The sequence below is a fragment of the Lethenteron reissneri genome, chromosome 45, assembly GCF_015708825.2.
Source record: "Lethenteron reissneri isolate LAM-NWPU_2019-01 chromosome 45, ASM1570882v1, whole genome shotgun sequence".
In the NCBI taxonomy this organism is placed as follows: domain Eukaryota; kingdom Metazoa; phylum Chordata; class Hyperoartia; order Petromyzontiformes; family Petromyzontidae; genus Lethenteron; species Lethenteron reissneri.
In genome coordinates this window covers 8,739,672-8,756,017 of record NC_083823.1, presented here as the reverse complement: position 1 = coordinate 8,756,017, position 16,346 = coordinate 8,739,672, and the positions used below count along the sequence as shown (strand labels likewise).

Genomic DNA, 16,346 nt, shown 5'->3' with positions numbered 1-16,346 from the left:
CCTGGGGGGGGGGGGGTCACGTGGTGGAGGGACCCAGACCTTCCCAGAGGTGGGGGGAGGCGTGGCCTGGGAAGGGAGGCGTGGCCTGGGCGGAGCCGGCCACGCCGGAGCGGATATAAGCAGTGTGTGGATGCAGAGCGGGGCTGTTGAACTCCGAAGTGAAGACATCATCGGTCCTCAAGTCCCGGGTCGTCGTGTCGTGTTCCAGAGGGTTAGTGAGTTGAGGAAGGTGGTCACCACCTCATGTACAGTGTTATATTACTTACCGTTTTAATAAATAATGTTGCCTCCAAGCTGTGTGTGTGTGCACCTAATTCGAACCCACTACATATGGACAGATTATCCGGGTTGTGGATTAACGCAGCCTAACAAGCAAAAAAAAATCACGTTTTCATGCGCAGGCTGGTTTATTGACTGCTCATCACTCACTGGGGATCAGCGACTCATTGCCGACGAGATTGCAAACACGTTCGTGTGTAAACCAATTACTTGAAGCAAAAATACACTCGGCATTCTCACCCCATTCTATCTAGGCAATCAACAATGGGGGGTTTTCCCTACTAAAATTTAACTAAATGTTGCATTTTGAGGCGTTTGTTTTAGATACGGGTTCGTCCATTCCCCAAATTACCCCAAATAATGGAGTTGGCAAATTAAAGTGTTTGTACAGACGAAAAGAAACAGGTCTAATCGGGTATAGCCAGCAATAAGTAGAATCACATGAAAAGCCACTCTCTTGCCCGTTGTCAAATCCAGAAGTCTTTATTACCAAACGCAACCTGCACATTCAAGAGAGCCAATTAAAACAATACACACAAATTAGAAACCCGTTAATAATAACTGAAGTCCCTTTGTAGCACGTTCTAACCACCCAGACCAGCCAGCATGTTGCCACTTGCAGCTAGTCTTCACCCCACAATTGCCAAGATGACGGTGTACACATCCAATGTCAGCGAGCCACCACCTAACTCTGGGAATGGGTGGGAAGGAAGCAGTCCCAGCCATGCAGTGTCACAATGTCCAGGTTACATTTGAAGAGAGAAAGGAACTCATCCTGCTCCAAAAAAGCATGCATCACACGCGGAGCAACATCTCCCCTCCGGCATTCCCTAAAATGATTCAAGTGGTAAAGCCAAAATGGTAAAGGCTCGGCCCTGCAATTGCTTATTATGCCAATGCTGGCAAAAGATCCTCCCATGAAAGCGAAGACGACCAAATGTGTAGGAGGAGGTGGGCACACCTACACTTGACCAATTGACGCTCTTGCTGGGTGGGCAGAAGCACAGGGATTTGAGAAACTTGCTGCTGCACTGTTATTAAACAGCAGTGCCGGAAGACGGAATCAAACCGACGACCCCCTTGGTTTGCAAATCCAGTCTACGCTCCACTACACCACTATGGCAGCTGTACAGCAAAATTGGAGGGTGGCCATAAGCTTCAGAACGGGAGTGCGGCACGGATCTCGATCTGGTGATCAGAGAAAGAGCAGCCAGCACCAGCTGCTCGCAGTGGTGGCGAGAAGTGGCTACGACGCGTTGGTGCTTCTGAGTTACATTAAACCAGCGTCTCTACAGACAAGGAATAACTAATAAAAAAAATCCCTTTTTAAAAGAAAACCCCCTAAAAATATTAAACATCGGTCTAACATTAAGCTACAAAGCCTTCGAAAGCAGTAAGGGAGAAAATGCTGTATTTTGTCAGCGTTTAAAGCCCGTTTAATTAAGGTTAACATCCACCGTCGTGGGATTTCATTTAGGTTAAAACTCACAATGCCGTGGGATTTTTGGGAACGGCAAGTGCTCATCACCACGGATTAAGGAGCTGAAGGAGACTCCACCACTTTGACACAGCAGCCAGGGCAGGTAGTACAGCCAGGGCAGGTAGTACTACAGCCAGAGCAGGTAGTACTACAGCCAGAGCAAGTAGTACTACAGCCAGAGCAAGTAGTACTACAGTCAAGTCGCACACCCAATTGGGAGACCAAACCACATAGGTTCACGGTGGGGGCAAGAGGGGTCCATCAGGGTAGGTCAACATCACCGGCAGACTTGATCTACCGTTCACACGCAATTATGGGTGTGCAAGGGTCTAGCGGTGGACGTTGCATATTTGTGACAGCGGCAGTAGCAGCAGCAGGAGCTGTTTACAGGCAGCGAGCCGGCACAGCTGCGTGCTCGTGAACCAGGTGGAGGGGACGCATCGTGCGCGGGGAAAGATGCTTCCTACACATTATTGAAAATTATCAAGACTACAGGAAGCCATGCTAAACTAAGAAAGCAAAACAACTAAGGCCCTATCATGGCTTACACAACCTATAGCCCCAATTATTGTATCCTTACACTAAAGTCGGGTAAAAACTCCACCAGCGTACAGAGGCCCTCAACTTATACTTAATGCGATTAGTGCATTTAAAGAATCTCGTATGTTTTGCACAACAAATATAACATTTAAAAAGCCACGCGAAATCACCCAGCAATTGGAAACAAACCCACCTCACCCGATTACGAAATATGCTTAAACATTTCACACATCGCATCGGTATTATTGGTAACGTCAGTACTGTAAATGCAGCTGTTTTCCATTTCAAAACCAAACACATTTATCAAAATGCTCCCACGCGACAATCAATTCCCTTTGGGGCGATGGGTTCATAATAATGATGTGGTGCACCTCGGTCAACGCCCCGGTTGTTACACCGCTACGGGCAGACACTGCCGGAGGAGTTGACCAGAGCACTCGCTCAACCCCTGAAATGGAAGATGTCCCTCGGTGGTTACCCGCCTGCATCGCTTCCCGCTCATGGACTACGAACGCAATTCACCAGAGAGGCCACGACGTTCATGACGAACGTTATTGTTGTTTTATAACCGGGGAGGGCGTTGCAGCAGTGCCGATAAAGAATTGTGAAAGCGCAACTTGCTTGTCAACATCATACGACTCGTTGCTGCTCAAAGACAGGAGCGGTGTTCACGTGAAACACGACCAGGCCAAGGAACACGTCAATCGATTTTTTACCAGTGCCAAGCGTTCAACTTGTTGCTTCTAAATGTTCCCCGTAGCCGAGGGTAGCCGGAGTGGTATAGATCCTCCCTTCAGCCTATGCCTCTCTCTTCCCTCCCAACCAGGGTACACTTCGTTCCGCCAGTATGGAGCCGCTTCATTCCGCCTACAATTAAATGCAAGACATTGAGTGGGCAGTGCCTTCCCATCTGTATGGTGGACTTGTCCCACCGCACGTAGCCAACCGTGCTACTCGGAGGTGGCGTTCCACTGTGTGGCCCGCACAACTGCTCCACATTGGTCAACTTAAGTCCCTTCCTCTAGTCCCGTTTAAAACGCCTTTTGTTTACTACGCCCTTGAGTTGACCCAGGTTAGGGTGCGCCATGTATTTGCACGGGGCAATATTTTTGCGGTTGTCTTGCACGGCAATGCGAGATGCAGTTCTCCACGAACCACGCTACATAACATTGAATTATTATACCTTGCACCCACCAAGAGCATGACAGTCTCCACGTCTGGGTGGAGACGCTTTGAACGGGCGGCACTTCCAGGGTTAAAGTGACCCGACCCCCCCTGCCCGGCTCCACGTGGCAGGGTGGTGACGAGGGAGAGCTCATCGCGTTACCTCGGTGGGCACGGTGAACAGTGATCAGTGGGGGGGGGGGGGGGGAAACCGCAAGACCTGCTGCAAGGCACTGCCGACAATCAAAACGGTGGCTGGAACAAAGCCCACCCCTGAAACAACGTGTTGGTACCCACGGAGAAGCGATTTCCCGCGCTTACCGATGCCCAGTGCGGGTGCAAACTGCCGCGAGTGCAAGGATAGATTTTCACATAACTCACCAACGACCCCGGAAGAGCAATTTTGTTTCCATGGTTATGACAAAGGGCGTTTAGCTGTCCACAAGCTTGCGTCACCCTTCACGGCGCCCACGCACTCGCCATGCTGCCCACACGTGCTCCGCTGTATATTCAAGCAATATATCCTTAAACTCGTGGCCACTCCACATACCCGTGTAGGGTACACCGACGTACTTCGTGACCACGCTGGTCCTAGCGCCCACGACGTTTGAGCGAAGGTGGCCCAGACGAGCCCCAACTCATCCCCGCCGCCGTGTTCACGTCGCAGAGCGGAGCTGGGGTGGAGTGGGCACCGTGCAGCGAGGCCACGACGGGCCCCATCCTCACGCTCTCTCTCCCCCCCCAACTGCTCGGCGATGCGAACGCGAGAATCGTCACGGCGAGCTTCTTGCTCGACTCATTGCCGTTATTGCCCCTCGTCATTTCGAACGCAGGCCTCAGATCGGTGCAGAAAATTTACATTACCAACGTACACAAGCTGACCACGTATTCTCGAATCAAGAGGCTAATTTAGCCCAAGTGCCGCCCATGCCACGACCGCACATTAAAATAATTCAGAAGCCGTTGGGCCGGCGTCAACTCACGGCAACCACCACGGACGGCACTCACCACCACCACCTTCCTTCTCACTTTGCTCTCAATGAACCATTAAACATGGGTTGGATCAATGCGATTCGAGCTTGATGGTGAAGTTAGGCTGAATGGGTACAGGTCAGGTTCCAGCCTTGTGCCTTCCAATGCTAGGCGTCGCAGCAAGCGTGAGTCGCCTTATGTTCGGGTTGGTCAAAAGTATTTGCATTCATCTTGCACGAGTCTAGTGAAACAGAGCAGGTCCGATGTGTGTGCTGCACAGCCATCCCCATCATTTACAATTTGAGGAAAGTTAGCAGCTTAATTTCAGACGTCCTATGTTATAATTACAGTGTGCTGAAGCTTAGCGTCGCAAGCGGCATGCTGTCATGAGTGGTTCGCTTATATATAACTCCCCATTGGCTCGCAGACGCAACGGAGTTCTGTTGCTCGCAGCCTTGACCGGGTAGCGCCGTCGCTCGGTGGAACATCACTGGACTCCGTGGGTGGGCAAGTACGATCACAATCATCGCCTACGCCTGCAATAGGCCCCTCAGCCAAAGGAGCTCTCAGAGCAGACAGCTCGCATCCAATCGCTGCGCAGGACCACCGATTTCGAGAATGCCTGCGATCAAGCAAGCCTTCAGACAAATGGCCGATGGCCCATCCACAGGCTGACTCGATGGGGTAAAGCAGCATGCATCCTCGTGCATGTGGACCTCCGGTGCGGTGGCACGGCTGCCCCGAGTGGGCAGCACGGTGGGGGGCAGCACGTAAGGTCGAGCTTTGCACCGGGAATCGGCGTTGGCTTGAGTGTCGGCCAAGTGTAAGCGTCAGGGCACGAGGTTCACTCGTGGTCCAGTGATCTATCGTTCCGGCAGCTACCAGCAGGTTTTGAGTAGACAGATGTCAAAGCCGCTTATCAGAGGGGACGCTGCTGCTGCTGCTCTCCTAATCAGCCGGGCCTGGCTCGTAGCAGCCGCGAGCGCAACGCCCGGTACACCTTTCCGCTCGGAGTCGAGGCCGGCGAACGCGATCGTACGCATCTCATTGAAAGCGTGCCGCCGTGAGGCCGAGCCAATATAGTGGACCGACCGCCAATTGCCTTTGGTAACGGCAGCTCGGTGAACGACAGAGCGATCGGTGCGACATGGTAAAGATCGCCACGGCCTCGGGGAAAAAGCAGCTAATCCAGTCGAGGCTGCGTGGCTCTGATTTCCACGGCCTCGCGTTGGAAGCGGTGCGCGAGCCCAGCACGTGGTACACGCAGAAGTTATTGTTTCCTGGGAACTATTTTTGTTCTAGTTTACATGCATCTACCACGGCATTCTCCTGCAATGCTTCACACCAGATGAGTCTTAACAGGCCCACTCAGATCTGGAGAAATATTCATATTGAAGGAATAGCAGTTGGTTGTGGTAGAACATAAGTCAACCGATGTATATATATGCATAGAGAAAATGCAAACAATACATAGTCTCGTGGTTCTCACCCGATTAAACAAATAAACTTGACAAGAGCTATAACGTCAAAAGGCCCACTTAGGAAGAAGAAAACGTTTTAAAACTTTTACCCAGAAATGTCTGAATCTTAGATCTGAGTGGGCTGTGGGTCTTAACAGGACCGTGGGGAAAAGGCTGCACAGCCAATCTCAGAAGACATTCTGGCTAGCGAGGGCAGAAGAGGGTAGGGCTGGGTGGTGAGGAGACAGGGCTGGGTGGTGAGGAGAGAGGGATGGGTGGTGAGGAGACAGGGCTAGGTGATGAGGGGACAGAGCTGGGTGGTGAGGAGAGAGGGATGGGTGGTGAGGAGACAGGGCTAGGTGATGAGGGGACAGGGCTGGGTGGTGAGGAGACAGGGCTGGGTGGTGAGGAGGTAGGGCTGGGTGGTGAGGAGACAGGGCTGGGTGGTGAGGAGGTAGGGCTGGGTGGTGAGGAGACAGGGCTGGGTGGTGAGGAGACAGGGCTGGGTGGTGAGGAGACAGGGCTGGGTGGTGAGGAGGTAGGGCTGGGTGGTGAGGAGACAGGGCGGGGGAGGTCGGGCTGGGTGGTGAGGAGAAAGGGCTGGGTGGTAAGGAGACAGGGCGGGGGAGGTCGGGCTGGGTGGTGAGGAGACAGGGCAGGGGGAGGTCAGGCTGGGTGGTGAGGAGACAGGGCAGGGGGAGTTAGGGCTGGGTGGTGAGGAGACAGGGCAGGGGGAGGTAGGGCCGCCGGGTGGTGAGGGGACAGGGCGGCGATTGGCTGGGAGGGTGGCGAGGATGGAGAGAGGCCTAGATGGACTGGTAGCCGGAGTGGCTGCGGCGTCTTCCGATGATGTAGGCCACAAGTACGACGAGCACGAGTGCGGCCAGCACGGAGCCCACGATGATGGGGATGAGCATGTTGTCCGTGTCCTGCGAGCATTTCTCGGCTGGGGGAAATCACAGCGCAGAGATCGGCAGCATTGCACACGCAGTTAATCGTACGCACGGAAAATCGGGCAAAGATACCCGTGCAGACTTTGGACTGTTGTTGGTCCAAGTACTTGTTTGGAAATATCTATCAAGGGCAGCGAGGCATAACGAGGGAGTGGGGTGTGTGACAAGAGCCACGCCCGGCCCTGTGCTGATGTTCGCATGCCACATCAGGTACTCATTTATGATCGTGTCGACCAAGCACAGACCCAGGTCCGGTTCAGATCTCGATCACCACTTAGAAGTTAAGCGTAGTCGGGAATCTTCACCTTTAAGGCCGCCGAGTTTAAGCGCAGCGCACTCGCCACTTTGCGCCACCACTCCCCACGTTAACCAAAGACAATAGTTACAAGACCCCCCCCCCCCCCCCCGTATGGCGTCTCTTACAGACTGTTGGGGCAAGTACCGTGAGCGGACGACTACTCAGGCCGGGACGGCACACGAGGGAGTGGGGGTGGCCAGCATCACGCCTGGCCGCCTTCGTCTCCCTCGTGGGGAGGTTTCGACATCGCACAAGGTACTCAATGGACGCCAAATCGACCCACGTTCACCGCGTGCACACACGGGCACGCACAACTGCGAGTATCACTGGCGGCTAATGAGTCGCCGAAGTGCAATGTAGCGGATACTGACCAATCGCACCTTTGCAGGACGTACAGAGTTTATTCGGCAACCGCAGGTGCCATCGAACGGCTCTCCAAATTCAACACGCAAATATTAACGAAAGCCCAACACGCCCGTCAATAACAACGCCCTAGAACAACATAGTCCCTTTTTCATCTCTCTGCTACGGGCAGAGAGATGAAAACGTGGCCTCTTATGTTTTCCCCTCTCGGGCAGTGCTTGTTGTTATTTACGCTTGAGCACCACTGCCAACGTACGACCGTAATAAGTTGAACATATTACAAGGTCAACACATTCTGCCCACCGATTTCCCAACGCCAAACGAAAGAGAGAGGTAGCGAGAGCGCGGGGTGGGGAGACGGACCTGTAGACAAGTTGTAGCTGGTGACGTTGAAGGGCTGCAGTTGGACTTGCGAGATAACCACCCGGACGGTGTGGTTCACGGTGCTGTTCACCACCGCGTACTGCTCCGCCATGCACGCGTACGAGTTGCCCACGCTCGCCTGGAACAGCTTCAGCGAGTTGTTGGCTCCCATGTATGTCTCTGCATGGGCACAAGCACCACAGCGGAGGAGGCAGCGCAGTTGCGCGATGGCGTGCGCGTTTGTGCCGCGGCGGTGCACGCTGCGCATGGCGCGACTGTTATAATAATTTTAACTTGCAATGGTCCATCGCCGACGCACAGTAATCGCTCGTACAAAGAGAACGACGCGGAGACGCGAGGTGGAACTACGGACGAGCAGGAAGGCGGTCACACGATGAGCCGCCGCCAATAATTGCCCAAGCTCTGCGGTCCCCTACATATTAAAAAGGTGTCATCGGACATTTAACGAGTGTTTATATGCGGGATGAAACCGGAGCAACAGGAGAATAACTCGTACGAAGGAGCGGGTACTCTATGGCGACACCTCAATGCCCACCAACCATCGTCCCCCCCCCACGGTACTGGATTACATGCCACGTGCACAGCCTCCATCCGCATCGTTGTTACATTCTGCCCAGAATTGGCCAGGAGGCTCAGCGGCAAGAGCGAGTGAGCGGCTCGTAATGGGAAGGTTGAAACTTCTCGGTGGGGGTTGACCCCACCTATCATCCCTCCGGGGTCGGCTAAATAGAATACCACTTTGCGGGGAAGTCAATATTGGTTGTCCTACTACAGATAAACTCACCCCCCCCCCCCATCATGGGAATGGGGAGTTTCCACCACTGGCTCAGTGCTGTAAAGAGGACGTGATCACCAACACAATGCTCATTTGATGGGAAATCACTTTGGGTGGCGAGTGCTTGTTCAGCGTGCATGGATATTAATTATAGTAAACACATAACAGGCCCTATTTTCCATGGTATGAAAGACCGCATCAGCACATGCTGTAAGACTGCGTATAACTGGAACGAATCGTGAAAGATCCATGCTCCATAGAAGCATTTTAATCCGCCTCTCTTTGTGGTTTTATTTTTAAGCTCGTCAATACACGGTGGCTTACGGTTACCAAAACGAATGGGGAAGAGACCGCCGCTTTGAACGCAATGAACTGGAGGCAGACCAGACTTCATAAGGACAGCTTTGTAACGTATGCGTGTACAATGTTTTATACTCTCAAGCATGTGGAACATTTTTCATCTTATTATCATCATTAAACTTGTTTATAAAGGAAAGCCTCACCGAGTCTCAAGACTCTTTTTCAGGAGGATCCTGCCAAGTTTTCACAGTCGCCTGGACGATGTTGCTGTTGTGCGTAATCGAGTAATTTTCAGGTAACTATTCAGCAATGGGATGTGGTTTGCCCAACACCAATTACATTGCATGCATGTTTCGCTACAAGGGGAAACCGGAGGTCCAGGCAGAAATCCATGCAGGAGAGAGGGAGAGAACACACTAACTCCACACAGCAAGATGCTCAACTCGGGAATCCAAGCCAGGACATTCACACCGCGAGGGCCAGGCCAGTGTTATGGCTGTGCCACCCCGCCACCCATGTCAAGACGATGAAGGATGCAACGCACATCATCGGTGGGTAACCGGGGAAAGATCGCATATCACCCTGAACGACGAGCACCGTCAAAACACCCCAAAGAGAACGCTCCGGCTGTGGGCGATGGCCACGGCCAGTTTAACGACGCACCGTGCGCACAACCACGAAGGGTACCTGCACGTCTTCTTGGTTCTTTCGGTAAAGTCACGTAGAAGGGAAATAATAAAATAATAAAAATAAAACATTAAATAATTCTCACGAAGTTTTGGCCACAACGCAACAGACCTGTCTTCCCGACAGACCTGTTCTTCACCTGAGGACGGCTACTTGCTTTGTGGCCGAAACGTCGTGAGAATTATTTTATTTTGTTTTATTTTTATTATTTTATTACTTCCCTTCTACGTGACTTTACCGAAAGAACCAAGAAGATCGTGAGAGTTATTTAATGTTTAATTTTTATTATTTTATTATTTCCCTTCTATGTGACTTTACCGAAAGAACCAAGAAGATGAATCCCTGCAGTCACGAAAGCTTCAAATCGAAATTGTGCCTGCACGGTCGTATCAACGCCCTGGGGAACAGGAATGGCGTGAGCGGAGGCACTCGTTAAACTCACCGTGAGGCGCCGCGTCAGGGAAAGCATACTGGAGCTGGCCCTCCAGCTTATGCAAGTAAAACTTGCTCTCGTTCTGCGAGGAGGGACAAGACACAGTCCACTGGTGAGTCGTAGGGCAATTGCGCACAGAGGGATATAAAGCAATCAGCTCTACTCGAGGACGATTATTTTCCTGACACAAAGTGTGACGATGTTTTCTGGCCGGTGTGTTTGTGGTTCTCAAAACCATCAAAGCCACGAGAGGGGTGTGAGGAATAGAACTGTGGGCGGCGTACAGCACTGGCGACAGAGCCCTCACCTTGGCGAATGTGAAATTCAGATAACCCTCGGGGTACGTGAGGTTCAGCATGGGCGAGATGGGGTCACAATGGCCGGTGGCCTTGGTGTTATTGGGATCCACGTTGAATATGCCATGGGCGACCTGTGAGGAGATAACAACCACCTCCGATTGGCACGGTTGGCTACGTACGGTGCGAAAGAAATTCAACATACGTGTAACCGTTCGTCAGAAAGCAGATGCTGATTGTTTCAGAGCTGTGGGAGTGAACAGCATTTCCAATGCTGCCAAGTGCTGGCTTTGCAAAATAGTGAGATGAGTGAAGATCGAGTTTAATACATTTTCATCAGCTGTGTGAGAAGTCGAGAGCAGGACAGCGTCTCATTTACATGAGTGATCCTGTGTCAACAAAATCAACGCAAATTAAGCACAGCAATGACTCAAATGTAAATCAGAGCAAAGACAACCGTGCAACGTAAGATATTGACAATGTAGCACAAACACAAAATGAATGTGATATTATCACTTCCCTGTGGCACAAGATGGTTCTGGCATCTAATTTGTAGACTCACCATAGAAGAATTTAAGTTAAAAGATGTAGAATCTTTAAACAGATATACAGCATACATCGCACAAATATGTAAACAGACGAGGATGCGTGTCAAACGCAACTGCGGGCGAATCGAGATAACATCCACGGCCAAAGCCAATGTGCCACCGCACCTCGCCACCAAAAGCTCTACAAAACCGTCATCCGTTAAGAGGTTTTTGGGTTAGATCGCCTAAATATAAATGCATCGTAAAACCTACCACCACCCGACACAGCCACTTAGTAAGGTTTGTCACGTAAAACAGAACGTGCCAGTTCGTCACTAGTTCAGCACACCGGTGTGTGTTGGGAGAGTAAAATCCACAACACTTACAATTGGAGCACAACTTTCGCCAGCAATTACAACCAGCATCATCAGGCATAACATTGGTCGCGAAATCCTATGACGTGTTAAGCCAAGTGCCGACCGGTGGGGGCCGTGCACAGGGCATGGGGGGGGGGGGGTACGCACCTGTTTGGTGCTTTGGCTCATGTACTCGACGTTGAAGCGCAGGGCCAAGACGGCAATGAGACAGGTGTGGTTGTCTTGGCTGATGCTGTAGTTGCCCTTGGAAGGCGCCGACGGTGGTGACGGCGGAGGATGAGTGGGAGGATGAGTGGGATGATGAGTGGGATGATGAGTGGGATGATGAGTGGGAGGGGCGGGGGATTTTGTCGGTTTGGGCGCATGCGTGGTGTGGTTGTGCGGCGGCGTGGTATGGGTGGTCGGAATGGTGACATCCTCCGAGCACCTCGCGCCTGTAATGAAACGCACGACGGGCCCGGCGAGGAGGTTACGACGCAAAGCTCTTCGCAACCTTCCCTTGACCACCGCAAACACAGCAACGCCGCCCCCCCCCCCCCCCCTTTACGTGGTGGCTCGGCACGCGGCCTGCAATCCAATGCGGCCTGCAATGCAACGCTGTGGAGGCAACAAGGGTTGGTTTATCGCACAAATCTCTGGGTGCCATATCCTGTCTCGCAAGGAGGTGGTACAGAAAGTGTGGACTAATATCTCCAACGTTCCCATCTGAATGGGATAGAGTGTTGTCCCCACGCACACGTGGGTGTTCTCCCACACGTACCAACACTCATTAATTGGCTGAAAACATCTTAATATATATACACACACACACCTCTGTGTATGCAGAGATTGTGCAGTGTTGCAAGATGCAGTTTGCACGAATGGCACGCTGTAAAAATACTCGGTATCATTATTATTATTACTTCATGGTACAATGTGACCACTAGACCGGTTTCCTGGGTACACCGACTGAAATCCAGCACGTCGACGGGGGTGGCACGGTGAAAATACGAACTACGTGCCCACACAGCTGTACACAAGGTGTCTCGGGGCACATTCTGACAAGACAGCAAAAACCACGTCTGCATTGAAAGCAGGAAAACCAAACGCCTCGCGAGACAGTGGATGCCCGCCGGTGGCACGAGGTGGAGAGGCGAGCGGTCAACTGCCGTGCGTACCTGGTGAGAAGGTGCCGTTGGCGATGCCGAAAGGCTGCACCTGCACGTCTGTCGCGACTAGACTAAGAGCCATTCCAAGAACAACCGTGTTCCGGGAGTGACACTCAAACGATTCGTTGGATGGTGCTAGAGGGATCTTGGGGTGGAAGGTATCGTTATAAACTGTAAAAAAAACACAAACACAAAAACACGGGGGAATGAAGGCCGTGCTTCGTCACAAACACCTACACGGAGTCGACACTCATTCTGTCGCGACCTCAGCACAGTGCGTTTATCAATACAATGCCATGAGGAGCATTCTCTCTACGTATCAATATAACGAGACCATAAGAGGGTTGTTTTTGGGTTAGATCGCGTAAATATAAATGTGTTGTTAAACCCGCCACCACCCGACACAGCCAATTAGTAAAGTTTGTCACGTAAACAGAACGTGGCCAAATCGTTCCTAGTACAGCACACCGGCGTTGTGTAGAGTAGTGTAGTGTATAGTGTAGTATCCTAGTACAGCACACCGGTGTGTTGGAGAGCCAAGCCACAACATTTACAATCTGAGTACGACGTTTCGCCAGTAATTCCAACTAGCTTCATCAGGCGACTTGTGGAGAAATCCTCCTGTTTTGTTCCCAAAATGGAGGGATGAAACAGGAGGAAGACTTCTCCACAAATCTGCCTGTCGCCTGATGAAGCTAGTTGGAATTACTGGCGAAACGTCGTATTCGGATTGTAAATGTTGTGGCTTGGCTCTCCAACACACCGGTGTGCTGTACTAGGATACTACACTATACACTGCACTATACACTATACTATACACTACACTACTATACACTACACTATAAACTACACACTAGTGCTGTACTAGTGACGAATTGGCCACGATCTGTTTGCGTGACAACCCTTACTAGTTGGCTGTGTTGGGTGGTGGCGGGTTTAACAACACATTTATACATTTACGCGAATTAACCCAAAAAAAACCTCTATTATGGATGATATTGGTCGCAAAAGCCTCAGTGTTTAACAATGTGACCATTTCTTACCGTGGGCTGCAGGGGGTAAGGACAGTTTAGCTGTAACAGATTCCAAGAATGCACTTTTGTCCACCTGGAGGAGGAAAAGAGAAAACATAAGATAGTCTGCAGCGCAAAAACACGACGCACGTAACAAGGATACACTCCCGCTGCTGCTTATTTCCAACCCTGATGAAACATCCCAAATAGACGTGGGCTTTGAAGACTCCAATATTAGACCGTGTGAAACCCACAAAAGAGGCTTTTGGGTTAGATCGCGTAAATATATAAACGTGTCATTAAAACCCGCCACCACCCGACACGGCCAACGAGTGAGGGTTGTCACGTAAACAGAGAGCCAAGCCACAACACACCGGTTAGTGCTGTACTAGTGACGAATTATCACGTTGTGTTTACGTGACAACCATTACTAGTTAGCCGTGCCGGGTGGTGGCGGGTTTTAACGACACGTTTATATATTTACGCGATCGAACCCAAAAACCTCTTATGGATGATATTGGTCGCGAAAGCATACGTGTTAAATTGTATGAAACCCGTGAGTTGTAAAAAAGCGGGCATTACCTTATTAAAAGTGAACAAGACATATCCCTCTTTGAAATGGAGCTTCAGCGTGGAGGTACTGGATAGACAAGCACCACTGGCATTGGTGACATTCGGATTGATGTCGAACTTCAGGAAGCCCTGCAAAAGAAACCAAAGTTATGCGAGTCCAACGTCACGTAAGCTGCCAGAGACAGGACCCCGGCTGTCCACAGGTAACACGGAACACCCCAAAAGGGAGGCAGCGGAGTTATCCTGCCATCGCTTCTAAACATCTGTCATATCTCAACTAAACAATTTCTTTATTTTAACCAGGTAAGGCCCCTGAGAGCTACAGAGCTCTTTTTCAGAAGCGACCTGGCCACAAATGATAGCTCAACAAAGTGGCTTATCGTGTGGAAATTTAAAGCAGCCAAATACTCTAAACGCATGTTTCCAAATGCGGAGGGGTTAAACGGAGGACTCGCGAACAAAAATCCAGGCGACCACAGGGAAAACACGCGAACTCCAAATACACAGCAGGCATCAGGGTTCAGATTGAACTCATGGCCTCCTGTATACCAGGTGAGGTAGTTAACATCTCACAACCCAGCGGTGTCACATTGTAACTTAAGAGTATAACGTAATCTCAGTGATGCAGCAGACACATGAAACCACGAGCGGTGATCCTGCTCACAGGGAAGAGGTACCCCATTTGCTTCTGCCCAACTTAAACTGCAACGCACATTTCAATTGAGATCATGGCAGGGCTGTGGGCAACATAAAACATTGAGCAGAATGTAAGCGATAGAGTGTCAATTAGGGATTAGCTAAGATCCTGGTCCGACCTCAGGCGTCGGCTTGTGATTAAACTGGCTTCTCAAGTGGTCTCAGCCTGGCCAAATTAAAATTAGCCAAATTCCATCTCTGGTAATTTCCAATAGGGGTTTGACTGCGGCGCGTCAAAACTTACTCTCACTTGAAGAAACCTCAGAGGTAGCTCTCCAATATCCACTCACGAGACGGGAATACACATCACGCTAGTGGTGAGATAGGCTGCTCCGACTCGATGTTGAGCACCCTCTCGCTTGGCACGCACTCACACAAGGGATAGTGCCAGACTGCTTGACTCACCAGACCGTTGGTGTTGTTCACAAGCAGCTGCAGAGCCGCCTGCGCCTTCAGACAAACCCGCCTGCCATCGTAGACTTCATAGTGGCCGATATCTGGAGCAGCAACCACCCATCCCACTGCAGGGGAATAACAGCACACCACAACACATGAGCGATGGTAAGGATGTACGTGCACACGCCCTGTTGACAATCCTCTGCGGGATATTACCTCCAAACGCCGTGCAGGTGCGAGGGTTTACCAGACCATACCTGAACACTCTGGTCAGTGCGGGTTGGTCAAGTCTGGGAGCACGGAAGTACAGTAAAACCTTGGATTGCGAGTAACTTGGTCTGCGAGTGTTTTGCAAGACGAGCAAATTTTTAAAATAAATATTAATTTGATAAACGAGCGAGGTCTTGCAATACGAGTAGTACGTGTATACGCTTTGTCTGCCGAGCGTCACATGATCACAACTGATATACCAGTGCTTTGGATTACAAACACGTTTCCGGAACAAATTATGCTCGCAATCCAAGGTTTTACTGTACAGTACACCAATGGATTTTTCTGCAATGTCCTCTGCTGCCCACAATCTAACCCCGCAACAGCCTACAGCCCCTGTTTTGTGCACAAGTGGTCACCTATTCAAGAGCTATCCAGGTTCAAAACCTGCTCACGGGATCGGGCGAATGAGCAGGTGAGTTGGTCACGCGCTCATTGAGATAACGATACCCATTATTTATCCAGGACATGCGGGGCGCTGCTTCGGTTGTATTTTCAGAGCAGCCAAAATAATACAGAGAATGAAAGCAGAAGTGTGGACTTTGTGCGTGCGGTTATCGGGGCTTTCCACTGGCCTGCAGGAACGTGGAAGCTGTGAAACTCTGCGCGTACGGACGCTCGCCGACATGAACAATGAAAGGGAACCAAGGAAAGACAGCTAAAAATATATTACAAGTGGTGACTGCTGTAGAATGGAGATATAGAATTAATCAATGTGTGCCCAGTAACTTTGTATACATTCTCAATCTGCCCGCCTCCGTGTTTGAGCCGCCGACAACACTGGAGCCGACAGTATTTTGCGGCAATTGTTTAATTACGTGGAATTTGCTCCGCGTCACGGATTAGTGGCACGGGCACCTCTGCACTGTCTCCGGAGGCAAACAAGCGGCGGTCACGTCACCGAGAGATTAAAAACAAGCCGAGTGAATGAGAGTGCACTAAATGTGTGCAGGCCCTGCTAA

At 50.9% G+C, this 16,346-nt stretch overlaps 1 protein-coding gene across 1 annotated transcript; it reads right to left on the bottom strand.

The window, feature by feature from the left end:
- Positions 1-743: 743 nt before the first annotated feature.
- LAMP1 (lysosomal associated membrane protein 1) lies at positions 744-15,286 on the bottom strand. The gene is given in 10 exon segments (XM_061570386.1): positions 744-6,841; positions 7,873-8,052; positions 10,098-10,170; positions 10,396-10,518; positions 11,436-11,722; positions 12,446-12,607; positions 13,480-13,543; positions 14,032-14,151; positions 15,124-15,252; positions 15,254-15,286. Coding segments are annotated over 10 exon segments (1,296 nt in total). The 5' UTR covers positions 15,272-15,286; the 3' UTR covers positions 744-6,701.
- Positions 15,287-16,346: the final 1,060 nt, after the last annotated feature.